Source organism: Dipodomys merriami, unplaced genomic scaffold (assembly GCF_024711535.1).
Source record: "Dipodomys merriami isolate MVZ:Mamm:240054 unplaced genomic scaffold, mDipMer1.0.p SCAF_22, whole genome shotgun sequence".
NCBI lineage: Eukaryota > Metazoa > Chordata > Mammalia > Rodentia > Heteromyidae > Dipodomys > Dipodomys merriami.
The window spans coordinates 20,351,338-20,378,220 of NW_027203604.1; the positions used below are offsets into that span (position 1 = coordinate 20,351,338).

Genomic DNA, 26,883 nt, shown 5'->3' on the forward strand with positions numbered 1-26,883 from the left:
CCAACAAGCCTGACACAGTCATCGGCCTCAGGCAGGGGCCTCCTGTCCACCTGGGGACTGGAGAGAGACCTTGTGACCCCCAGGCTCTATCGAGGCCTTTCTCTTCCTTTCTAACTTTAGTTGTCTGCCATGTAGGTTCTGCTGGTTCTAACGATTTTAACTTCAACTCCTCATCCTGGCTTGTGTGAAGCTAGAAATCCTAACAGGGCTCTCACATCTTTTGTTTTTTTTTGTTGTTGTTGTTGTTTTGTGTTTTTTTTGCATCACCAGGTGCTATGCTTTTATCTCCATGAGACAATAACTGATCTTTGGATCTCTGCTTCTCATCATTCTTACTGCCGGTGCCTAGTCCAGGCCCACCTGCGTTCACCTTTTACCTGGATGATCCCAGTAGCTACCTGACAATACTACCTCCAGTTTCTCCTGGCCTCCATGGCCAGGGATATTTCCCTCCCTAATTTATGGCCTTTATCACTAAAAAAAAAAAAAAAACACATACAATAGCAGATTGTATAGATTAATAAATGATTTCCTTTAAAGGAGAAAGGGATGGGAAAAAACACTAAAAGTCCGTGGGGAAAATTGTGTACAAAAACTCCAGGACTTTTCTGAGTGATGATCAAACTTTCAAAGTCATAAATGCAGAGACTGAGAAATTAGCTTACATAAAAAACACAACTTGGAGCTGGGTGTGGTGGTTCAAGTTTCTAGTCTCAGTACTGTGGAGGCTGAGGCAGGAAGATCTTGAGTTCAACAACAGCTGCTTAACACCCTGTCTCACAAAACAAACTATGAAACGTGTAACATGGGACATCCTTGACTCACACCTGTAATCCCAGCTATTCAGGAGGCTGAGATTTGAGGGCCTCAGTTCAATGCCAGCCAGAACAGGAAAGTCTGTGAGACTCCTAACTCCAATTAACCAGCTCAAAACCAGAAGTGGAGCTACAGCTCAAATGGCAAAGCATTAGTTAGCCTTGAGCAAAAAAGCTAAGAACACACACTCAAGCACATGCACAGGCGCGCGCGCGCACGCACACACACACACACACACACACACAGAGGGCAAGATAACTTGTTTCTCAGCTTCACACTTTTTTTTTTTTTTTTTGGTTCGTCATGGGGCTTGAACTCTGGGTCTTGGCCCTGTCCCTGAGCTCTTCAGCTCAAGGCTAGTGCTCCCCTACTTGAACCACAGCCCCACTTCCGGTTTTGTGAGATTATTGGAGATAAGAGTCTCACAGACTTTCCTGCCTGGGCTAGCTTTGAACCATGATCCTCAGATCTCAGCCTCCTGAATAGCTAGGATTACAGGCATGAGCCACTGATGCCCGACTCTTTTCATCCTTATATCCAAATTGATACAGCAGTCTTTTCACAATTGATTTTGTCTTATGCCTAATGGGTTTTGTTTTTGTTTTTGTTTGTTGTTGTTTTGTTGGTCATGGGGCTTTAACTTTGGGCCTGGTGCTGTCCCTCAGCTCTTCAGCTCAAAGCTAGCACTCTACTACTTGAGCCACAGCACCTCTACCGGCTTTTTTTTTTTTTCCTGTTTATGTGGTGCTGAGGTATCAAACCCAGGGCTTCATGCATGAGAGGCAAGCACTGTACCACTGAGCAACCTTCCCAGCTCAGCCTGATGGTTTTTGTTATCTCTTGGGATCCTGCTAGTGACAAGATTCTTGAAACTACAGCTCGCCTCCCTTACCCACACCTTCCAACATAATTATTTATATACCTAATTTAGTTCCTCTTGCTCATCCTGATAATTTAAGCAGCAGCTGTGGACCTTTAGTTTTTGGTCTATGAGCTGAAGACAGCATCTCAAATGTGCAATACAGCACCCCTGCCTTGCTAGCTTGCCACATTTGAACCTCTACAGTTGCATTATTGAATTTGACAATATTTGCATTCTTTGAGAGTGGTACTGGGTTGTTTTTTTTTTTGGTCCGGTTGTGGGGCCTGAACTCTGGGCCTGGACGCTGTCCCTTAGCCCTTTAGCTCAAGGCTAGCGCTCTACCACTTCAGCCACAGCGCCACTTCCGGTTTTTTCTTTTTTGCTTATGTGGTGCTGAGGAATGGAACCCAGGGCCTCATGCATGCAAGGCAAGTGCTCTACCACTGAGCCACCTTCCCAGCGGTACTGGGGTTTGAACTTAGGGCCTGAGCTTGCCAGGGAGGCACTGTCACTTGCATCGTAATCCCCCCAAGTCCTTTATGCCTCTTTTTTAATTTTTTCTTTTTTAGGGCCTGGGCGCTGTTCCTGAGCTTTTGTGCTCTATCACTTTAAGCCACAGCTCCACTTCCAGTTTCAGGATGGTTAATTTGAGATAAGAGTCTCATGGACTTTCCTGTACAGGCTGGCTTCGAATCACAAACCTCAGATCTCAGCCTCCTGAGTAGCTAAGATTACAGGCATGAGCTGTCTGTGCCTGGCCTGGCCTCTTGCTTTGAGACTCCTATCTCTGTCTCCCATGTAGCTAGGACCAGGTGTGTGTCAACTGGCCCAGCTTGTTTTTGAAATAGGGTCTCAATTAATTGTTTTTGCTAGAAAGGTCTTAAACCAAGAGTCTTTAATCTGGTTCCAAGTAGCTGGGATTACAGGCATGCACCACCATGCCTGCCTAGGAACATTGGTACTTTTCTATGTTTATATGTCCATATCCTAGCCATCCTGCCATTGTTAGAAAAACACATGGATTCCTGTCCTGAAAGTATGGCTTCCCTAGGGCCATCCAGCCCCTGAGGCCCAGTGTTTCTTACTTTGGGCAGCAAGAGGTAATGGTTGGGCTGGGAATGTGGGGATGTGGATAGAGTGCTTGCCTAGCATGCCCTGGGTTCAGTTCCTTGAGCTGTGGCTCAAGTGGTAGAGTGCTAGCTTTGAACAAAAGAAGCTCAGGGACAGTGCCCAGACCCTGGGTTCAAGCTCCTGGACTGGCAAAAATAAAATAAAAGTGAAAAAATAAAGTGAGGTACTAGAGACTGAATTTAGGGCTGCATGCTTGCTAGACAATTGCTCTACCACTTGAGCCATGCCCCCGGCCCTTTTATTATTTATTTGTTTTTAGTTTTTTGCTGGTCCTGAGGCCTGGGCTCTATCCTTCACCTTCTCTGTGCTCAAGGCTAGTGCTGTACTACTTGAGCCTCAGTTCCACTTCTAGCTTTTTCTGTGTATGTGGTACTGAGGAATCAAATCCAGGGCTTCATGCATGCTAGGCAAGCACTCTACCACTAAGCCCAGTCCTTATTATTTTTTTAGTTCGGGATTTTTTTTGTTTTGTTTTGTTTTCTCTTTCAGATGAGGTCTTACTCTAACTTTCCCTGGGCCAACCTCAGCCCAAAATCTTCCAATCCTCAACCTCTGGAGTAGCTGGGAGTAGCTGGCAGAAGCACCATGTTAGCCCTCCCTAGCTCTGAGATGACAAAATAAATACAGGCTTTTAGCCATGGAGGGGGGGGCAGGGGGAGGAAAGGGAAGGGGGGGTTTCACCCTGGGCCAGGCCAAGATCCAGTCAATTGTGTCTGTAGACAGTGCTGGGATCCCCAGAAGTAGTTGAGAGGAGAGGCCAGCCGGGCAGCTTAGGGAACAGAAGCAGAAGGAAGTACAAAGCGCAGACCATGTGGGGGGTATGGGGGGAGCAAGGAGGGCTGTCTTCACCTCTGCCACTAGATCCAAAATCTGGCAGCATTGGAAGTTTTAAGTCAACTTCAGGGTGATTCATGGTCAAACCGGCTGGGCCCTGCCTGAGGTGGGAGCCAGGCCTGCGGTGGGAGCAGGTGGGAGAAAGCTGAGCCTGGAGGAAGGGAGGGTGTGTGGCCGGGATGGTGAACCGCCCGACCTGGGTGTGGAAATCGCTTCCCCAGATCTCTACCCCACACATATACACACTCCTCCTCAGGCCCAAGTCTGTCCAAAGGGCAACCAAAGCAACCCCAGCCACCCAGACAGTGCACACAGGGCCTTTGGCACAGGAGACCCTGCTTCCAGTGTAGGAAAAGCTGAGACCCCCCTGCTGCTTGATCTTGCAGAAAATTCTGAGGGGCTGGGAACTGGGGGAAGGAACAGGTGTTTAGAGGTGTCCAATGGCCCCCAGGCTCCCCCCACCCCGCCCTCTCAGGGTGATGCAACCCCAGTGGGGCTCACTGGCAGTCCCATGTAAAGCTGAAGGGGACCTGGCTTCAAAAGAAACGGGAAGATGTCCTGGGGGAGAGGGGTTACTGGGAAAGCCACACCCAGCCTTCACTCCCCTCCCTTCCTTCCCTCCCTCCCCACGTTTGTATCCACGTGCCACATGGCCAGGACCTTTGCCTTCCTCTTGCCAATATGACAAAGCCAGTGCCAGAGCACTGTTCCCCATCCCCACCCCTGATTTCTGGGCCAGCTCTGGCTGTTGCCATGGTGACTGGGGAGACTCACTGACCAGGCCCTGGGCAGCAGTGGAAGGAAGGGGGTGGAAGCTGTCCTGGGCCTCCACTGTGGCTCCCAGGGTACAGCTGAGGAAACTGAGGCAGTAGTGTGCAGATTTGCTGAAGGTCTCTAGGGGATGGGATTCTCATAGAGGAAGGGTTAGCTATCTCTCTGATCCAGTGAGGAGGTAATGACCTATCACCATTGCTTGATCTCTAGCAAACCAAGGCTCCCTTTTTATTTATTTTTTAATTTTCTTTTTTGACAGTCCTGGGACTTGAATTCGGGGCCTGGGCACTGTCCCTGAACTTCTCTTGCTCAAGGCGCTAGCATTCTACCACTTGAACCACGGTGCTACTTCCAGCTCTTTCTGTGTATGTGGTACTGAGGAACCCAGGGCTTCATGCATGCTAAGCAAGCACTCTACCACTAAGCCACATACATTCCCAGCCCCTGAGACTGAGTGGGCTGAGTAGAGCCACATCTGTGGCTCATATTTTGTATTTTATGTTACAAGTGCCTAACGCCCCTTAGCTGAGATTATAGGATTATGTTAAAGTCAATCTGATAGGAGAACATCTGTCTTACTCACCTTCCCTGGATCTAACACCCACCTTTGCCCATTGGCAAAGGTGGCAGATAGCATACACCAATCCTTTATCTTTACCAACCAGCCAGGTTGGGAATGGATCAGGCATGGGGGGTGAGAGTCTCTTATTCTCATAGGCTGGTGCATACTGAGGGCCCCTTAAAAGAAAAGAATATGAAAGCTGGGCATAGTGGGACATGCCTATAATCCCAGCTACTTGGGAGACATGAATAGAAGGATTGAGATCCAAGGCCAGTTTAGGCAAAAAGCATGAGAACCTATATGAAAAATAACCTGAAGTATAAAGAGGTGGCAACAGATCTCAACTGGTAGAGCACCTGCATAGAAAGCCCAAGGTCTCAAGTTCAAACCCCACTACTGGCAAAACAAAATAGTAGGTGGGTTTGTAGCAAGAGAGTGTTCTGACTTGTGATTTTCGTATCTAGTCAACCCTGGCTAACGTTGAAGGATTCAGTCAAGGACACTGTCCCACCCCCATGGATGCCAAAACCTAGGATACCCAGGTCTCTTACATAAAGCAGCATAGTATTTCAACATCCAGGAACTGCTGGTTCAGGTCAGTGGTCCTAGATGCTTAGGAGACTGAAAGCAGAAGGATCATGGTTTGAGGCCAGCCAGAGCAGAACAGTTACAAGATCCTATCTCAAACATGTCTATCAACTGTAGACACTAATTTAAAATGAACTATATAGGCCTGGAATGTAGCTCATTGGTAGAGTGCTTGCCTAGTGTACATGAAGCCCTGGGTTCAATTCCTCAGTACCACATAAACACAAAAAGCTGGACGTGGTGCTGTGGCTCAAGTGGGAGAGCGCTAGCCTTGAGCAAAAGCAGCTCAGGGACAGTGCCAAGGCCCTGAGTTAAATCACAAGGACTGGCAAAAAAAAGGGGGGAGGGCTAGGAAGGTGGGCTCAGTGGTAGAGTGCTTGCTTTACATATATGAGGCCCTGGGTTCAATTCCTCAGCCCCACATAAGCAGAAAAAGTCAGAAGTGGTGCTGTGGCTCAAGCAGTAGAGCACTAGCCTTGAGTTGAAGAAGTGAGGGACAGTACACAGGCCCAGAGTCCAGGCCCCACAACCGACCAAAAAAAAAAAAAAAAAAGCCAGGCACCAGTGGCTCATGCCTGTAATCCTAGCTACTCAGGAGGCTGAGATCTGAGGATCATGGTTTAAAGCCAGCCCAGGCAGGAAACTCTACACGACCACTCAGAAAATTCCTTTTTTTTTTTTTTTTTTTTTTTTGGTCGGTTGTGGAGCTTGAACTCTGGACCTGGGCACTGTCCCTCAGCTCTTCAGCTCAAAGTGAATGCTCTACCACCTGAGCCATAGTGCCACTTCTGGTTTTCTGGTGGTTTATTGGAGATAAGTCTTATGATCTTTCCTGCCTGGACTGGCTTTGAACCACAATCCTCAGATCTCAGCCTCCTGAGTAGCTAGAATTACAGGTGTGAGCCACCAGCACCCAGCAGAAATGTACTTTTTTTTTTTTTTAATTGTGAAAGTACCATACAGAGGGGTTACAATTACATGGACCAGGTAATGAGTACATTTCTTTCTTTCTTTTCCTTTCTTTCTTTCTTTCTTTCTTTCTTTCTTTCTTTCTTTCTTTCTTTCTTTCTTTCTTTCTTTCTTTCTTTCTTTCTTTCTTTTTTTGGTGGGTCCAGTCGTGAGCCTGAACTCTGGGCCTGGGCACTGTCCCTCAGCTCTTCAGCTCAAGGCTAGCACTCTACTACTTGAGCCACAGCGCCACTTCTGGCTTTTTTTTCTTTTTGCTTATGTGGTACTGAGTAATCGAACCCAGGGCCTCAGGCATGCAAGGCAAGCACTGTACCACTGAGCCACCTTCCCAGCCCTTAGTAAATTTTTTATCAAGCATTGTTGCCTCCTCCTTTGTTTCCTCTTACTATCCCTTCCCATCTCCACCCCCCTTCCATCCCCCAGAAATGTACTCTTTACCTGACTTATGTAACTGTAACCCCTCTGTACATCACCTTTATAAAAAAAAATTTTTAATGTTTTTAAAAATCCAGCAAAACACTCTACCACTTGAGCCACACCTCCAGGTACAGCCTTCTGCTGGTTAATTGGAGATGAGAGTCTTTCAGATTTGTCTACCCAGGCTGACTTCAAACCTCAATCCTGAGATCTCAGCCTCCTGAGTAGTTTGGATTACAGGCCTGAGCCACTGCACCCAGGTTCAGGACATTTTTATACGCTTAGACTTCTTGGAGCTTGGGGATGAGGCAGGAGTTCACTGTTGTTGAGCCTGCAGTGAAGGGGAGAGAGAAAGGCGCTGTAGCCTAGCGCTCATGGACTTTCTCAGCAAAAGCTTGGTGGGAAATCAGTGTGCCCAGCTAGGCAGGGGGTCAGCTCTGCAGCAAAAGGTAATAAGGAACCCAGCCTGGGCCATTGTGCAATTGGTAGAGTGCTTATCCAGCAAGCATGAGAACCTGAGTTCAAACCCCAGCAAGCATGAAGACCTGAGTTCAAACCCCAGCACCATCAAAGAAACAAAAAATATAAAAGGCTGGGAAGTTGGTTGCAATGGCTCGTATCTGTAATCCTCCATAGTAAACAGCTATGAGGGGTATTGCAATTAGAGGCCAACCAGGGCAGAAAGTTAGCAAGACCCCCATCCTAAAAGCAAGCTGAGTGGGATGGCTCGTGTCTGTAATCTCTACTTTACAGGACCATGGCTTAATGCTCATCTAAGCAAAAAGTAGAAAGCTCACCTGAAAAATAAAGCAAGCAAAAGGGGCTGGAGGGGTTCAAGTGATAGAATGCCTGCCTAGCAAATGTGAAGGCCTGAATTCTAATCCCAGTATTGGCAAAATAAAACAAAAAAGGGCAATGAATCCAACGCCTTGTCATCCATCACAGCTCTAGCTTTCCAGGTCCTCCAGGTCCTCACAGGACTTTCCCAGGGGTCCTCAGTGTATGTGTGGGGAGGGGCTTCACTTGAATTTGGGCTCAGAGAGGCAGCTGTGGTGCAGCCTGGGAGGGGGGAAAGTGGGGGAGAGTGGGGTCATTGTTCCACAAGGAAGGAAACCTGAGTAGGGCCCCACCGTGCACCTGGGGAGGTGATTACAGGATTATACGCATGGTTCTGGCAACGTGATCTCTGCCAGGAGAGGAAGATGGTCCTTACTATAGCTCCCAGAACAAAACAACCTCAGCTTCCTCCTCCTCCTCCTTTTCTTCCTTCTCCTCCTCCTCCAGAACATGTTTTCAAGAGGGATTAGGATTTTACAGCAGAAGGAAGAAGCCCTAGAAACAGTCTACATGATCGTCCTGTGGCCATGCACATAACTGTCCACACGACTGTCTACATAACTGGCCACAGTCTGGTGTGCAGGGAGCATCTTTTTTCTTGAAGTTGTCCTCTTTTCCCCACTTTTGTTCTCCCTGGCATCGGGGATTGAACTCAGGGCCTTGCCCATGCTACACAGGCACTCTTACCAGCCTTGGCCTATGCCCCAGTCTCTTATTTATCACGATTTGAACTCAGGGCCACGGGCTGGCTACACAAGCTTGACACCACTTGAGCTGTGCCCTATCCCTCTTTTTAGTCTCTGTCCCCCCCTCCCCGCCCCCAGAAGGTCTGGCACTTTTGCCTGGGCCAGTGTGGACCACAATCCTCCCATTTACACCACCTGTGTAGCTGGGACCACAGACTATAAAAGAAGGCTCTGAAGCTGAGCAGCAGGGGGCAGGCACATGGTCATTCTGAGGATGGACCTGGGAGGGATCCACACAAGTCGTCCAACCAGGTTTGGGGGTCCTTCAGGCTGGGATTTCTAGGGTGGGCAAGGTGTGGTTTAAAATGGAAGCTGTTGAGCTCTAGGCTGGCATTCCCCAGGTCTTGATACATTCCTCGGCAGAAGCACTGTGCCAGTATTGCAACTTGGACTCAAGGCCTTGCACTCTTGCTTGACTTTTATGCTCATGGCTGGAACTCTACTACTTGAGCCATGCCTCTCATTCTGGCATTTTGCTGGTTAATTGAAGATGGAGGCTGATGGGCTCGTTTGCCCCAGCTGGCTTTGAACTGTGAGCCTCAGATCTCAGCCTCCTGAGGAGCTTGGATGAGCATCAGCACCTAGGCTCTCCTAGGTCTTCGTCCAACCCCTGTCCACTCAGGAGGTCCACACTGCTGGGCTTTGGCTGCACAGGAAAACCAAGCTGTTCATAACCAGGGGCTGGTCCCTATCTCTGGGACAGGGGATCAGCTGAGGCATGGGAGAAAGAGCCAGACTCCACCTTGGCTCTCCTCGTGCTGGCTGGTGTACTACTGCCTATGGCGGTGAAGCTTGGCTGGAGGCCTTCAGGTGTCTGGCCTCTGGCCCTCAGTGGCAAGCAGAATGCCTGGGCTAAACATTCTGCAAAGACTAGGCTGGGAGATCAAGATGCCGCAGAGAGGGGTGGGGAGAGGAAAGATCCCATCAGAGGCCATGCAGATTGCCCACCCCCACTCCCAGGGGGCAGCATCTGGATTCCTCATTCTCCCCTGCTCTCTGCCTCCCCCCAGGCCTTTCAGGGTGCAAGGGCACAGAGTGGGTGCTGCTGTCTGCAAGGGGGGCTGCAGGGGTGACTGCATTTCCACACCCCAGGGGCAGAGGCAGTCTCCAGGCATGGCTCGAGTGTGAGGGAGATCTGGGAAGGCTGCCTGAAGAAAGCATCTCCTGAACTAACTTGAATAAGAAGGAGGGAGGTGGATCAAGGTAGGAAAAGATCAGGTCTGGGCAAAGTTTGTAGAGGTCTCATCCACTACTTACTTCCCATACTTTCTTGGATTCTGGTGACCCCCACCCCTACCCCCAACTCTCAAGGTCCTGATAAGACGTGCTGCTATCAGGCTGCAGTGCCCAATATAGTCCTTACCTACTGGGGGAAACTCCCTGACCCCTCTCACCTCACCCCTAGTTCTGAGGGAGGGGATCTCTGGGGGTCTCTTCCTTATTTGGAAGCCTCTCTTAGGCTCTCCCTCCACCCCAAGCCAGTCCTGTGGTTGTTGACAACTCGTATGTGTCCCAGGCTGCCCCAAGAAGATAGGGAATTCCCATGGTACCCTGGGTCCCAGAGGCCCTTCCATGATTTCAGGAAGTGGGGCGGCTATTTTTACCTGGCGTTTAATTACAGGGCTCAGCTCCCACAGATTGGAGATAGTGCTCCCAGAAGCTAGGAGGAAGAGGCAGGCTGGGAGCTGTGGGGATCCTGGGAGGGCTGGTGAGGGCATCAAGTCTTGGGCCTAGTGTGGTGGTCCATGTTTATAATCCCAGCTACTCAGGAGGAGGAGATGGGAAGATCATGGTCTGAGGCTAGGGCAGAGACCCTACCTGAAAAACAAAAAGCCAAAGAGCTAGGGGCATGGCTCATGTGTTACAGCATTTGCCTCACAAACACAAGGCTCTGAGTTCAGCCCCCAGTTTAAAAAAAAAAAAAAAGGCCCCCAGGGCAGAGCCCCTTCTCTGCCTGTGCTCCCTGGGGTGAAAATCTTCAGAGGAAAATGAAGAGGAGAAGGGTGTGCACGGCTGATGGGGCCTGCTCCCCCAGAGATGCTGGCTACCTTGAGAGAAAAGGACAAAGTCCCCAGTGACTGACTGACACACTGAGTGTAGCTTTCTGGTGGGGAAGGAGGTGGCTGCCTGGCAACAGAGGAGGAAGGGAAGGGGGTAGTAAGGAGACAGCAAAGATTCTTGAATCTCTGCATCCTCAAGAAGGTCCCGTGGGGGTGCTATGGTACATGCCTGTAATCCCAGCACTCTAGAAGCCATGATAGGAAAGAACAGCCAAGCGCAGGCTGGTGGCTCACATCTGTAATCCTAGCTACTCAGGAGGCTGAGATCTGAGGATCATGGTTCAAAGCCACCCTGAGCAGGAATGTCTGTGAGACTCTTATCCCCAAGGAACCAGCAAAAAGCTGGAAGTAGAGGTACAGCTCAAGTGGTAGAGCACCAGCCTTGAACAACAAAAAAAGCTAAGGGACAGCACCCAGGTTGACTTCAAGTCCTAGTACACACACACACACACACACACACACACACACACACACACACACACACACACACACACACACACACACACACACACACACACACACACACACCAATAAAACCAAGACTCATAATGGCAACTCCTTTATACAAATACTTAAAGATTAAAAAAATAATAATAAAGTAAAAAAACAAGACTCTGCTTTTACCAGCCAAGTCTCTTCCCTTCCTGAACCTCATTATACTAGTTGGTAAAGTTAGAGGCAGGAATCCGGTGCCCACAGCCCCAGGGGCAGGATGTGGGTTCACCAGCTCCACAGTCCACTTTGCTCCCTGCCCAGGTTGGGCCTGGGAAAGGGGCAGGGCTGGCTCCCTAAGCTGAGGACCCCAGCTTTTCTGAACAAGCAGCCACCTGAGCCCCAGCCCTGCCCTCTGCTGCCATGCAACTTGAGCCGCAGCCTGGGTTCTCATGAAACAGAGCCGCCCCCAGGTGCAGAGACTACAGGGCATTCTGGGAGGCCCTGCTTCTTCCTCAAGACTAAAGCTGCAGGGCAGGGCTGGAAATCTGGACCCCAGGCACAATCCACCCAGCACTCAGGGGGGATTGATGGAACTCAAGTGGGTCATGCACAGGGAGGCCTGTAGGCTGGGGCTTAGACTTCCAGTTCAGCCTTAGGGGTCTTCATCCCCCTCAGGGCCCCAGCAGAGCCTCCCAGGCCCCCCCCCAACAGCCATGGGCCCCTGTTCTGGAATGACCACCAGGGACCTTCTATTGCCCCTTGGATCATAAGTCAGGTGCATGCATGGGCAGGAAGTAAGACCTAGTTCAACAGCAAAGAGTGGAAGCCAGTGCTAGAGGCTTGGTTCAAGCAGTAGAATGCTAGCTCTGCAAGCAAAAGGTCTGAGTTCAATCTCTAGTGCCACCGTCAGCCTGCTGGCAGGCTCCCAGGGAAACGGGGTAGAGACAGACCTCCTGCTGGTCTCAAGAGGACAGAGAAGGGAGCCCAGGTCACCAGCTCTGCCCTGCCTCTAATGCAGATGGGCCACACGGTCTCTCCTGATTCCACAGTCAATTCAGGGCAGCCAAGGTCCTGGTGGAGCCTCTGCTCCTCTGAGCTCTCCACTAGCTGCTTTGGGGGTAAGTGCTCTTCAGCGTTCAGCTCCCTATACTGTGTGTGAGCTGTGAGCCACGGCTCATCTGGGGCTGGGCCTCCAGGATGGTTTCGTGTTCCTGTCTTCTTTGCCAGACTTCTCCAGGTTCAGGTCACAGTTGGTCACGTGAGTCTCAGTCCCAGGATTAAGGCTCATGTGTGGCCAGTTCCAGCACCACAAAGGGGAAAGGAGGGACTGCATGAATAAGTTAAAGGAAATTCGAGAAAGGAGGGAGGGGATGAGGAAGGGACAGAGAAAGAACCAATGGGTGAAAGGTTGAGAGGGTGAATGAGTGGGTGAAAGCAGGAGGGAAGGGAGGGCTGGGTGAATGGGTAAAGGGTGAGAAAAGAGATGAATGGGTGGGTGAAGGGGGAAGGAGGGATGAATGAATGCTTCGAGGAGGGAAGAAGTGAATGGACGGGTGATGAAGGAATGAATCTCATCGGTGTTGCTTGTTGGACAGCCAACACTGCTGTACTTGCTGCTCCATTTTCCTGTCCTCTGGAACCTTATCCACCCCACCCCTTCTCCATCCAAGTTGGACTTCAGGACCCAGAAGCTTTCCCTGACACCCACCACACAGTAGCCCCCTATATCTCCATCATCTCTCCTTGATCCTCAGGTCTCAGCTAAGACATAAGCCACCAGCGCCTGACCTTTTCTGCTCTTGTTGGATGTAATCTTTTTTTTTTTTTTTTGGTCAGTCATGGGGCCTGAACTCGGTCTGAGCACTGTCCCTTAGCTCTTCAGGTCAAGGCTAGTACTCTACCATTTGAGCTACAACACCACTTCTGGCCTTTTCTGCTTATGTGGTGCCGAGGAATCAAACTCAGGGCCTCATGCATGCAAGGCAAGCATTCTACCACTGAGCCACCTTCCCAGCCCTGTATGTAATCTTGGGGCTTGGACTTAGGGCCTGGACACTGTACCTGAGCTTCTTTTGTTCAAGGCTGACACTCTACCACTTGAGCCACAGCACCACTTCTATTTCTGTTTATGTGGTACTGAGGAATCAAACCTAGGGCTTCCTGCATGTTAGGCAAGCACTCTACCACTAAGGCAAATCCCCAACTCTGTATGTGATCTTAACATTCCTGTGGCTATACTAGGTAAGACTCTAGGATTTTTTTCTGTGTGCTTGTATGAGTTATATATGTGCAAGTATTCTGTGTGCTTGCTGTGAGTGTACACTAGTCATTGAGATATGGTGAGAACTGAATTACACTGATAAGTTTAAAGAGAAAAAATGGTTTTTGGTGATGCTGAATTTGAACTCAAGACCTTATGTTACTAGGCATGTGCTCTGCCACTTGGACCACACCCTCAGCCTTTTTGCAGATAGGGTCTCATTAGCTTTGCCTAGAGTGGCCTAGGGCCACGATCCCTGTCTCTGCCTCCTGAGATTCTGGGAGACACTGTTTCACACCATGCCTGCACCCCCCGCCCCCCGCCAATCCCCCAGCTTCAATCTCAGCTTTGCACCATCTGAACCAGGATCAGACCAGGGCTAGCCTCAAACACATGATCCTCCTCCCTCAGCCTCCAAGAGCTGGGATTACAGAAGTGTGCCATCACATCTATGTTTTTGCTGATCCTGGGGCTTGAACACGGGCTTGGGCACTGTCCCTGAGCACTTCTTTGCTTAAGGCTGGTGCTCTACCACTTGGAGCTACACCACCACTTCCAGTTTTCTGGTAGTTAATTGGAGATTAAAAGTCTCACAGACTTTCCTGCCCAGGCTGGCTTTTAACTTCCATTCTGATCTCAGCCTCCTCAATAGCTAGGATTATAGGTGTGAGTTACCAGTACCCAGATCATCTGGCTATTTGTTCCCATGAAGCTGTATTGTTTTATGATGACAAATTCGTATGTGCTATGCAATTGGGAGAGGGCTGGAAGATGGGTTTTTCCTGTCACCTAGATCAGCAAACATGCCACACCCAGTGCTAGAGATTTCTGTGGTGGGGGAAGGCCAGAGCATAGTGGAAGGTGAGGCCACAGGGGATGCTAGGCCATGTTGTGAAAAGGGCTGGAGAAAGGGGGCCTTGAGCATCTCTGCATATGCACCTGAGCTATCATTTCTGCACAGTGTACATGCAATGGGCACTTACCTAGACATGAGCATATGTATGTGCTATGTAATGGAGTCCTGTGCTGCATGCTTTAACTATTTACACATGCATTTTTTTGTGGGTGGGTGTCCACCTGTTGGAACCAATTTGAAGCTCTTTTTGTGTGCGTGTGCACACACACGCGTGTGCACACACGTGCATGCATGCGCACGCATTCTGCCATTTGCCTGTGTGGGACGTGCATGCACATGCATGTCCATGTGCATCCTTTAAGCTCCCGAATGAGGAGGCCAGGGCCACCTGTGACCCCTGTGAGCAGGAACAGATTTCCTACTCTGAGGTCCACACCCCTCTATTCATTGCTCTTTGGAGGTACAGCAGGTTCCCAGGAGGAACAGGGGTTCTGTTGGGAGGCAGTTGATAGTGTGCCTAGGCAGGGTTGGAAGCTCAGCCTCAGGGACCTGTTCTTGAGGTTCTTGGCCCAAGAAAGATGCTTTAAGCCGAGGCGGCCTGTCCCAGAGGTAGCCTGCCAACCACTGACCTGGGAGTAGCGTAGGCCAAGCTTCAAGCCACCTTGGGAGCTGTTTTTGCTGCTGGCAGCTGACCCTGCACTGGGATAGGTCAAAGCACAGACTACAGGAGGTCCCTGCAGGTCTCAGGAGTCCCACATGCCCACACTCCATGCTTGTAGGAGTCTTGTTCCACAGGCATCACCTCTCACCCGAGTGCAGAACCCGGCATCCTAGATGGCCAGGTGAGCGATGAGCTCAGTGCCTTTGCCTAAGACCCCTGACCTCCAGGCTCTGTGCTCACAGCTGTGCATTGCCCTCCTGGCTTTGTGCAGCTCCTGCTTAGGGGCTGCACCCTGAGCAGTCTCTCTGGCTACCCTGGGTGGGCTATGTGCTGTAACAAGGCAGAGCCCCATTCTTTCTGCTCTGTGACCAGTTTTCACTATTCACAGCTAGCTCCAAGCAGAATGCCCTATGTGGTGCCCCTGGGCTTTACTGCCCCCAGTGAGCTGCGAAGAACACTGCTGGCTGCCTGGCCCTCCACCTCCCTTCTCCCCAGCACAGTTCCTACTCTGACCCTCTGGTGTGGGCTGTTGACATTTTGAACAACCCTGTCTCTGACCTCTTTGCCACCACAGTGGACATTGCCAAAGCCCAAACCTAGGTGCTGGCTCCCTTCCTCAGACAGCACAAAAAAGCCACAGGCAGGCAAGCAGGCAAGTTAGGGCAGGTTCTTTATATAAAGGCAGCTGACATGGTGACAATGATGGTCTGGGGGGAGGCTGGGGACATGGCAAATACCTGGGGGGGTGCAGGTATTTGGACACAGACACTACAACCAACATCACTGGGCACAAGGGCTGGGAGGAGGCTGGCAAGAGCTGGGGGGCAGCCCTGCCCTCGTCCCCTGGTCTCCAGAGGAGCTGGGCCTGCGGCTGAGGCCGGAGCCTACAGGTCAGGCAGTGCCTCACTTTCCCCAGGTGAACACTGGGCTAATAAACTGTACATGAGCATAAACAAGCTGAGACAGTACTCCACATACAGCCTGGAACATGGAGGAACTTAATAAATACTTCTTGTCCAGAAAGGCCTGGCTGCCTTAGGGCATGGCCACTCTGGAGGACTCCTTGGAGCCCGAGGCCCCAGGAGTGCCCAGCACCCCAGAATGCACTGTGCCAGGGCTGCTGGCAGGGGTGGGGGGTTGTGACCCTTGGGAGGTTCCCAAGGAGGCTGGGTACACAGCGGAGGAATTAGGGTTTGGACCAAAATGGTTCTGCACATAACACAGGCCAGAGGCGGGCTGGTAGGGAGGCAAGCTGGGCGTGTGCCCAGGGGCGCAGGCTGGCCAGGGAGCCAGTTTCTGACCGCTGGCCTGCTGCATCTGGGTGACGGGGTAGCTCGGGGACAGGTGCGGGTGGCAGCTCTGGGTGGGGTAGGAACCGGGCACAGGGTTCAGCCTGGAATGAACAAGAGAGAGCGTCAGTCCTCCGGCAGGCAGGCTCACCTTCCCCAGGAGCTGGGCACAGACAGGTTGGGTCAGCTCTGGATGGCCATATACACCAGGCAATTCCTGTGGCACAGCTCCTGAACTCACATCTGACTGCTCATGGCATGGAGGGGTGGGAGTTGTTCACAACCTGCAAACTACACTGTGGCTTGCTCAGCCATCCCACCCCAAGAACTCGGCTTATCCATGGCTCTACCACAGCAAAGCCAGGCTTGGGCCACACTGCCTGCAGCCCTGGAGCCAAAGCTTGCTGGCTGGGAGGAGCTGATGCAACATGGGGGAACCATCTGTGCTGAAGATTTGAGCACAGGTGACTGTGGTAGCACACATCTGTAATCTCATGGCTCAGGAGTCAGGAGGATTAAGAGTCTGGGTGTCACAGCAAGACACCATCTCAGACAACAAGGACACTGCCACACCGTGACAGAGGCACCTGAGGGCCAAGTTCCGAGTGCTATGTAAACTGCAGTACCATGGATGCCTTGGTACAGCATCAGCATACTTAGATTTCAACCTTTGCCAAGAGCTGAGTGTTGGTGACTCATGTTGTAATTCTAGCTATTCAGGAGGCTGAGATCTAAAGATCATGGTAGCCCTGGCCACAAATATAATTAACTGGCAAACAGCTGGAAGTGAAGCTGTGACTCAAGTGGTAGAATGCTAGGCTTGAGTATAAAAGCTCAGGGACAGTGCCCAGGCCCTGAGTTCAAGGCCAAGGCTGGCACATACTCATGCATACACAAAACCTGATCTTCCTAATCAGTTGCTTGGCCCTTGTCCAGATACCACTTCCCTTGGCAATAAAGTTTCACAGGCCAGGTGTGGTGGCATATGCCCCTAACCCCAGCTACTTGAAAGGCTGAGAGGGACAGGAACACAAGTTCAAGGTCAGTTTCGGCAGAGTTAACAAGAGCCTGTCTCAAAAACACCCCCAAGGGCTGAGAAGGTGGCTCAGTGGTAGAGCGCTTGCCTTGCATGCCTGAGGCCCTGGGTTCGATTCCTCAGCACCACATAAGCAAACAGAAAAAAAGCCGGAAGTGGCGCTGTGGCTCAAGTGGTAGAGTGCTAGCCTTGAGCTGAAGAGCTGAGGGACAGCGCCCAGGCCCAGAGTTCCGGCCCCACGACCGGACCCCAAAAAAAAAAAAAAAAAAAAAAAAAACAAAAAAAAAAAACACCCCCAAACCAAATCAAACAAAATTAGTTTCTCAATAAGAGCGACTGGGAAGACAAAACTGTCCAGATGTCCAAAATAAACATGTGTGTTGCAACATTCCCTCACAGGCCACTTGACACACAATGTTCTGTGGTGTCCTCCCCGCCCCACCCAACCTGGTGAAGGGAGGGGAGGCGCAGGGTGCTAACCTAGTAGACCTGGTATCACGTGGCACAGAGATGGAGTGATTTGGCACAGAAGTTTGTTTGGAGTCCCTGAGAGCAGAACCATCCACAGGGGGTGGTGAACAGGGACTGGCAGCTGAACTTTATTGGGGCAGTGTACCCTGGAACCCAGATCCTCTAATCTAGAGCCACAGCTAAAACCACACAGAACCTTGTGGTCTCTTCCATTCAGACCTGGGGTCTTGCTCAAAGCGCAATGGGTAGACGAATTGCCATAATTTCCATTATCCCCCCATGTCCCCCAGTCTTTAAAAATGCTCAAAAAAGGCCGATACCAGTGGCTGTAATCCCAGCTATTCAGGAAGCTGAGACCTAAGGATTGCAATTCAAATCCAGCATGGGCAGGAAAGTCCATGAGACTCTTATCTCCAATTATCACCAGAAAACTGGAAGTGGTGCTGTGCCCAAGTGGTAAAGTGCCAGCCTTGAAAAAGGTTAAGGAAAACACCTAGGCCTAGTTCAAACTTCAGGATGATCACACATGCACACATGTGCACACACATGCAGAGTTCCAAAGGTCCCAGGTCATGAAAGGCTGGGTGAACTCTTGGCACAGCTTCTGTTTCTGCTGTGACTATGTGAGGACAGAATGGGCACTGACCACCCTGCTCAGTGCCAAGGCCCTTTGTCCGGTGAAGGGCAGACAAGTGCGGGGAACGACAGGCAGGTCCTGCTGCTGGGAAGGCCATGAAGGCTCCAGCTGGGGCATGTAGTGGCAATGGTGGTGTGAGCCTAAGGCAGGGGCTGGGGATTGGAGAGACCATTGGTCTAGCCAGAAGCCTTGTTATATGGAAATGGCACTCATGGGTCCCTAAAAAGGAACAAGGCCACATGAGCTCCAAAGACTGGCCTACAACTTTCTACCCGAGTAAATAAGCCCAGCGAGAAAATGGTAAACCTTACCTCAAGACCCCAGGTCAAGCCAGGCACCGGTGGCTCATGCCTGTAATCCTAGCCACTCAGGAGCCTGAGATCTGAGGATCCTGGTTCAAAGCCAGCTGGGGAGGAAAGTCTATGAGACTCTTTTTTTTTTTTTTGTCAGTTGTGGGGCTTGAACTCTGGGCTTGGACACTATCCCTGAGCTCTTCGGCTCAAGGCAAGCGCTCTACTGCTTGAGCCACAGTACCACTTCCGGTTTTCTAGTGGTTAATTGGAGACAAGAGTCTCCTGGACTTTTCTGCCCCAGCTGGCTTTAAACCGTGATCCTCAGATCTCAGCCTCCTCAGTAGCTAGGATTATAGGCGTGAGCCACTGGTAGCCAGCTCTATGAGACTCATCTCCAATTAACCATCAGAAAACAGAAGTGGTACTGTGGCTCAAGTGTAGAGCGCTTGTCTTGAGCTGAAGAGCTGAGAGACAGTACCCAGGCCCAGAGTTCAAGCCCCATGACTGACAAAAAAAAAAGACACAGGTCAGGCCTTGGGCTACACCCATCTCTCTGGAACACTCACCAGCCTCAGGCCTGACCTTCAGGCCAGCTGTAGCCCACCCGGAGACAGGCCAGGGATACTCAGGATTACCACAACCTCTGGAAGGCCTTGCCTTGTCTCCAGCTCCCACCGGGTTTCTTCCTTAGTGGCAGCAGCACAAAATTTCCTTCTTTTTATTATTTTTGACAGTACTGGGGTTTGAACTCAAGACTTTGTGCTTACTAGAAAGGTGCTCCACCACTTGAGCCACATCTCAGCACTTTCTGCCTTCAGTTATTTTCCAGGTAGGGTCTCATGCTTTTGCCCAAGGTTGACCTCAGACAGTGATCCTCCTACTTATGGCTTCTACATGCCTAAGACGATAGACATGCATGCCTATGCTTGGCTTATTGAGATAGGGCTTTTGCTTTTTGCCCATGATCCTCTCAATCTCTGAATAACTGGGGTTCCAGGCATGAGCTACTGAGCCTGGCCTCATACTGCTTTCTTTTGTTGCATTGCTAAGGATGGGACCCAAGGCCTTGGATGCTAGGCCCGTGCTCTACCCAAACCACTAAGACCCCACTCCTCAGCCCCTACTCCAATAAGTGCTCAAGCCTGCTCTGCCCCATCACTTATGCCCTGTGGTGGAGCAGGGCCACCCTCCCCCGGCCAGTCACTCACTTCCGGCTCTGGGCCGCTCTTCTTTCCGCTGAGGACCCCGAGATGTACTTGAACACAGATATCCTCCTCATGAGGCTGAAGGGGAACTTCTGGTCCAGCTTCAGTGCCATTCGCTCTGGGACATCCAAGGAGTAGCAGTAGGTGAGGCCATCTGAGGTGAGTAGGTTAAGTAAAAGTGGAGGCAGCTGGATGAGGGGGAGAACACAGCTCCTACCCCGTGCTTCCAAGGCTGTACCCCCCTCCTGCCCAAGCCATCATGCATCCCCCAAGGGGCCTGTCCCATGGATTTTGTGTGCTGCTTTCCCCCAGCAACCCTGTCCCCTACTGTGATGTGGCCCACCTCTGCCTTCGAAGCCATGTGGATTCAGTCTACAACAGCTGTGAGGCATCTATTACAGGCCAGGACTGAAAGGCTGAGTCCCGCTGCAAATCCCTTATGTAGAAGGGACAGAAGTGTTCCAGATTTGGGAATTTTTGGAGTCTAGAATAATTGCATATGTATATGAGACATGGGAGTAAAAGCCCAGTTCAAACACAAGATTAACTTTGGTTTCGCCTCCCTCTCACATGCAGGCTGAAGACTGACCTGCTATGTGAGAAATATTAAAGGAACGTCTTCAGGCTGATGGAAAGTCATACCAGGTAGAAACCTAAATCTAAACAAAAGATGGAACAGGGGGCTGGGAAGGTGGCTCAGTGGTAGAGCGCCTGCCTTGCATGCCGGAGGCCCTGGGTTCCATTCCTCAGCACCACATAAGCAAAAAGAAAAAAGCCGGAAGTGGCGCTGTGGCACAAATGGTAGAGCACTAGCCTTGAGCTGAAGAGCTGAGGGACAGCGCCCAGGCCCAGAGTTCAGGCCCCACGACCGGACTCAAAAACAAAAAACAACAACAACAAAAAATTACACTATATAGCAAAGGCTAAACAGGACATTTAAAAGGCAGAGAAATAATTGTTTTTCCACTCCTAGGGCTTGAACTCAGGGCCTAGGCACTGTTTCTGAGCTTCTTTTGTTCAAGGTTAGCACTCTACCACTTGAGCCACAGCACCACTTCTGGCTTACTCTGTATATGTGGTAAATAAGAATCAAACCCAGGGCTTAATGTAGGCTAGGCCAGCACTCTACTACTAAGTCACATTCCCAGCCCTAGAGAAATTATTTATTTATTTATTTTTGTTGGTCATGGGGGTTGATATCTGGGCCTGGGAGCTCTTCAGCTCAAGGCTAGCACTCTACTACTTCAGCCACAGCACCACTTCTGGTTTCTTCTGTTTATGTATTGCTGAGGTATGGAATACAGGGCCTAAAGCATGAGAGGCAAACACTCTACCACTGAGCCACCTTCTCAGCCCCAGAGAAGTAATTTTTTTGTTTGTTTGGTTGGTTGTGGGGCCTGAGCTCTGGGCCTGGGCACTGTCCCTCAGCATTTCAGCTCAAGGCTAGTGTTCTACCACTTGAGCCACAGCACCACTTCTGGCTTTTTCTGCTTATGTGGAGGTGAGAAATCAAACCCAGGGCCTCATACAAGCAAGGCAAGCACTCCACTACTAAGCCACCTTCCCAGCCCCCAGAGAAATAATTTAGAAGAACTGCAATCATGCAGTGTTCTCAGCCCACTAGAAAATAGCTATCAATAATAAAAAGAAATCTGGCCATGACTGAGTAGCTCATACCTGTAATCCCAGCTACTAGGGAGGCAGAGATTGGGAAGATCAAGTTCAAGGCAGAAAGGCAGCAAGAACCCATTTCAACAAATAGGCCGGGTGTGGCAGTAAATACCCATGATTACAGCTAAGCAAGGGGCAGAAAGAATCTCCTAGTTTGAGAACAAACCTGGACAAAAAGTGTAATACCCTACCTGAGAGATAGTAAGCAAAAAGGCCTAGGGCCATGGCTCAGGTGATAGAGCACTTGTCTAGTTCCTAGCCATACAAACAAGAATCACATCAGCCTATTGTGGTAATTGGCCTTGCCAAGCTGGCACAGGAAGATGATGATGGTACTTTCCAGATGAGGAGATTCTGGTTCCCAGAGGGGAGGCGAACTGCCTAATGTTGTGGCTTCCAAAGCTGGAGCTAAAGCCTAGGATGTCTCTATGGGAGCCTACCCTGTACTTGACCTGTGACCCCTCCCCTTGGGCCTCCCCCCCCCCCTTCCCCATGCTGTAGCTCCCACTCCCTTGTAGAAAGGATACACGCCATCCCAATGCACAGGCCACAGACGTTACTGAGGAAGGAGGTCTGGGGAATGAGCCATGAGGCGCCCAACAGGAGCCACGGCACAAGTCCCGAGGGTATAACCACACCGAACACCAGGGCCCGCCTCATCCGAGAGCGGACAGAGGTGACTCCCAGCATGGCAAATGCCACAGGGGTGAACCCTCGGGCATCCTCCACCTCCCCGAGCTTCGACAGTGATGAGACTGCCTCAAAGGACAGGAAGATGATGGCGGAGAAGACAGCAAAGATCAGCGTAAAGAAGCAATGGCGGACGGTGCCCACGGTCCTCTCAAAATTGCCAGCAAAGCGCCAGATGATGATGGCGCCACACAGCAGGGAGATGGGGTTCTCATAGACAAAGATGTAGGTCACCAGCCTGTAAACTAGAGAGAGAGCTGGCTCAGCAGCTGAGGGCGACTTGCTGACAGGGAAAGCCAGGTTCTAAGTCATCTGAGAGAGGAAGACAGGCCCAGGACAGACAACAGCCAGTGAAAAGCAGGAGGTGGAGGAACAAATGTCGAATTCCTTCTCTTGCTAGGGGTGGATCCAGTCCTAGCAATAATCAGTGTCCAGGTGTGAATAAAATGCTTTTGCACATGGAGAGCTCTCTGGATTTATAAAGTGTTTATAATTCTATTTTTTGTAGACTTTGATACCGATGTGACTCACTGGGCAGTAGGAGTATTAATTAACTGTACCAGCTTCAAGGTGGACTGAGTGGGTATCCCTGAACAATCTGTGCATCTCCTCAGCTGTAATCCCAAGCCCTCCTTCCAGAGGCTGTTCTGAGGAAAAGGGACCATGAATTCCCTTGCAGCTCTGATGATAAAGCTCTCATTATAATGCAGAGAAATCAGAAGTCTTCCTTGAATGTGCTTGTCCAATCTCCCAGAATAGTTAGTCAAGCTTTATGTGCAAGTAAGAAAACAAAGAATTGTACTTAATGTAGTTATTGCTGGCATACTTTGGGTGTATGTGCTTGAACTCATGACCAGTTATTCTCCCTGAGCTTTTTTTTTTTTTTTTTTCCTCAAAGCTGCCATTCTTACTACTTAAGCCATACCTCCACGTCCAGCTTTTGGGTGGTTAATTGGAGATAAGAATCTCAAGAAATTTTCTGTTCAGATCTCAGCCTCCTGAGATATAAACATCACTACAGGGAAGGAGAGAGGTGCAGGAAATGACAGGAATATTGGATTCTGGAGTCTAAGGACTGGGGAATGGGATCGTGACCCTATCCAACTGGACTAACAGCTCATCAAGTTCAAGGTCCATATCCAAGACCTCCTGGTTTCCATTTCCTTGTTGTAAAATGAGAGCGTTAGAGCCGAGGCCTTTCAAGAGTCCCTTACATAACCAGTGCTCAACTGTTTAGGAGCCCTTCAAATAGGGAAGCTTCAAGTTAAAAGATAAAATGAGCATTCAGTGTAGGTTGGCTTCTGCTCCGCAAGGCGGCGCTATGTGCATACAATGTTGGGGGCAGAGAGAAGGGACTCGTGCATCTGAGCAGGAAAGCAGGCTTTGGGAACCATATACCTCAGCAGGGCTGGCTCCAGAAGGCTTCATTATCTCAAGAATACTTCATTTATTTGTTGAGTCCTTCCAGAACTGAAATTCCAAACATAAATGTGACAAGACTCTAGAGATAAGTCTATAAGATTTAGGGGATTATAGACTGAAAGGCTCTAGGTTCAAAACACTATATGATAAACAAATCCGATTTCTTTTCTTTTTTCTTTTTTGATTCTGATTTGGGGTTTCAACTCAGAGCCTAGACACTCATTGTCCCTTAGCTTTTACCTTCAAGTCTGGTGCTCTACCACTTGAGTTCCATTTCTGGATTTTTTTGGTGGCTAATTGGTGATAAGAATCTCAGGTGGGGGAGGTTGGAGGCATGGCTCAGTTGGTAGAACTTGCCAATGATTGAAATTGTCAGGTACCTGGTCTGACATACCAAAAAAAAAAAAAAGTCTCCACTACTTATCTGATGGCTTTGAACCTCCATCCTCAGATCTGTTCCGCCTGAGTAGCTACACCACTTGGCTCATCTTTATTTTACTTTTTGCCAGTTCTGGGGCTTTAACTCAGGGCCTGGGCACTGTCTCTGAGCTTCTTTTGCTCAAAGCTAGTATTCTACCAGTTAAAACACAGCGAGACTTCCAGCTTTTTCTGTTTATGTGGTACTGAGGAAAAGAACCCAAAACTTCACGCATGCCAAGCACTCTACCACTAAGCCACATCTATTTTTTAATAGCTCTGTTCCTCTACATATAACCCCAATCTCATCCAAATAATGGGTAATTCTTTTTCTTTTAAAAAACAATGGACAATTTAATATGGCCTAAGTCACAGGATCGGTGGGGAGGATTAAATGAAATTAATGCATGGGAGCCAGCTTTGCAAGAACAAAAACAAACAAACAACAGATGGAGCAAAACAGATTTCCCTTGTTCATCCCCAGGAAAGAACGAGGAAGAAGCAGACCAGCAGTACCACTTAAGAATAGATGTTTATATGCTTAATTAGTCTGCAAAATTTCTCTCCCACTGAGAAAACAAACACTCCCTTCAAAGGCAGAAGCCGTCTCCCTCCCCTCCTTTCCAGGAGCTGGGAACTGGGCTAAAATACAAACGCAGGAGGCATCCCCAGCCTCACGAGGAAGATGCTTCGTCCGGAGGGACCGGACACGATTCCCCCGGGGCCGTAGGCACACGTGTGTGTATGAGAAATGGGGACCAGGAAGGAAACAAATTCGGGTGGCGACGATGGAGACGAGGACGTGGGGAGACGCGGGCCACGGGGGCGGGGAGCATGGAGGCCGGGCCTTGCCGGGTGTCCACGGGCCCGGGGGAGGCTGGAGGCCGGAGCCTGCGCCGCGCGGGGCCGCGGGGAGAGGCCCGGGCGCCATGGCGGCCCCGCCCCGCTCACCTTGCCAGTTGCGCAGGGCCTCGGACCGCAGCGAGAGCCCCGAGGGCGCCAGCGGCGGCGGCAGCAGGAACAGGCGGGGCCCGGACACCAGCAGCGAGAGCAGCGCGGTGAAGAAGGTGGCGGATGGCACCTCGGGACACAAGCACCAGCCCCGATACCCGGGCCCCGCGGCCGCCATGGCCGCCTGCGTTCCCGCGCTGCGCCTCGGCAACCACGACCGTTCCTTCCGCCTCTCTGCGGCGGTCTCCCCTGGCAACAGCAGAGGTACCGACCGGAAGCCCCGCCTCCTGAGACCACGCCCTTAATCCGAGCCGCCCAATCCGTGGCGCGGTCCCGGCGCGCGGGAAACTGGGAGGTGTGGTCCTCGCGCTGGGGCTGGAGCATCCCTGGCGCCGTCCCGAGCAAGGATCATATTCTGCTGTCCTTGATAAAGCCGGGAACTGGAAAGAATGAAGAGAGGAGAACTCTACTGAATGGCCAGGAATAGAGAAGCAGGAGTTTTGTTCACACACTAGCTTCTCCACTCCAAGGAGCTGAGGAGTTACAGACTGGCTAGGAATAATGAGAAGCATGGGTAAAAAAGGGAAGGTGTTAGCGAAATGAGTCCCTTCCCATAGCTTAGTCCAGTCCTTCCCCTCTCCACAGCTAGGCATGCCCCTTCCCTAGGCAACACCAGGCCTATGTAGTAAAGGCAGTAAATAATCAACTTCTTGCCCCCTTTACCTTGGGATGGCACTTCTCCGGGGCAGCAACCACCGTATAAGGCAACAAGAGCCACTTAGAGTGACCTTTAGGTCTGGACAATTGCAGGACCCTGATCTACTATTTGGATGAAGCCCCTGGCCCACACGTCCACACCAGGGTCTCCGCCTCCTAGCCCCTTCTAACCCCTTCTAAACCTCCTAAATTTAGGTCACCCCAGACAATAGCTGGTGCTTCTTCTCACTCCTCACTTGTGAGAAGGAGTCTTGCCTGCCCCCTTTCCCAGCAATAAACCTTTCTTTATTCACGTGGTTCTCTGGCAAAGTCTAATTATCTTATTTAAGCTATCAGAAGGAATAGTGGGCGCTTGTGGCTCACACTGTAATCCTAGCTACTCAGGAGGCTGAGATCTGAGAATTACGGTTCAAAGCCAGCCTGGGCAGGAAAGTCTGTGAGACTCTTATCTCCAATTAACCACCAGAAAACTGGATGTGGCTCTTGTGGCTCAAGTGGTAGAGCCTTGAGCTGAAGAGCTGAGGGACATTGCCCAGGCCCAGAATTTAAGCCCCACGACTGACAAAAAAGAGAGAGAGAGAGAGAGAGAGAGAGAGAGAGAGAGAGAGAGAGAGAGAGAGAGAGAGAGAGAGAGAGAGAGAGAGAGAGAGAGAGGGAAGGGATAGTTATGTCTTTTCTAAGTGGATGTTAGCCTGGCATAGAAATGTGGCCCTGTAATCCTGGCTATATAAGAAGAAGAAGTAATAAGATCCAAGTCCAAGGCTGGCCACTGAGAGACCTCCATCTGAAAAACATAGCAAAATAGAGCTGGGACACAGTTCCTGTGGTAGAACACCTATCTAACAAGAATGGGGCTCTAAGTTCAAAACTCAGTAGTAACTCCTACCCCCCAAAAGTCACATTTTTTTTGTTGTTGGTTGTGGGTCTGAACTCTGGGCCTGGGCACTGTCCCTCAACTCTTCAGCTCAAGGTTAGCCCTCTACCACTTGAGACACAGAGCTACTTCTGGCTTTTTCTGCTTATGTGGTGCTGAGGAATCGAAGGTAGGGCCTCATGCATGCAAGGCAAGCGCTCTATCACTGAGCCACCTTCCTAGCTCAAAAGTCACATTTTTGAGGATGCTGAAGCAATTGAAGACTTGAATGTTCCCAGAAAAGTAGGAGCCATTAAGGACAGGCACTGTGCAGTGGGGTTATGATGCCCCTAGACTATGCTTTCTTCATTCCCCCAACCTCCACCCCGAGATGCCAGCTTGGAAACCCCCAGTCTTTCTATA

The 26,883-nt window shown here is 50.4% G+C and overlaps 1 protein-coding gene across 2 annotated transcripts; it reads right to left on the reverse strand.

Annotated features, from left to right (window-relative positions):
• Positions 1 to 15,461: 15,461 nt before the first annotated feature.
• On the reverse strand, positions 15,462 to 25,127 carry Rhbdd2 (rhomboid domain containing 2). 2 transcript variants are annotated; one of them, XM_070033653.1, is made up of 4 exons: positions 24,891 to 25,127; positions 21,938 to 22,345; positions 19,743 to 19,893; positions 15,462 to 16,201 (listed from the first exon to the last, which is right to left on the reverse strand). In XM_070033653.1, the coding sequence occupies exons 1-4, from the start codon at positions 25,066 to 25,068 to the stop codon at positions 15,844 to 15,846; spliced, it is 1,095 nt and encodes a 364-aa protein (XP_069889754.1). In that variant the 5' UTR covers positions 25,069 to 25,127; the 3' UTR covers positions 15,462 to 15,843. The 2 variants fall into 2 exon arrangements, with proteins under 2 accessions (XP_069889754.1, XP_069889755.1); XM_070033654.1 differs by lacking the exon at positions 21,938 to 22,345.
• Positions 25,128 to 26,883: the final 1,756 nt, after the last annotated feature.

What these genes read in the sequence shown, in the direction of transcription:
- Rhbdd2 (XM_070033653.1), bottom strand. Translation starts at nt 25,068, where the DNA reads ATGGCGGCCGCGGGGCCCGGGTATCGGGGCTGGTGCTTGTGTCCCGAG. An exon ending in GGCCCTGCGCAACTGGCAAG is followed by an intron (nt 22,346 to 24,890) that starts GTGAGCGGGGCG and finishes CTCTCTCTCTAG; the next exon opens with TTTACAGGCTGGTGACCTAC. An exon ending in CCTGTGCATTGGGATGGCGT is followed by an intron (nt 19,894 to 21,937) that starts GTATCCTTTCTA and finishes TACTCACCTCAG; the next exon opens with ATGGCCTCACCTACTGCTAC.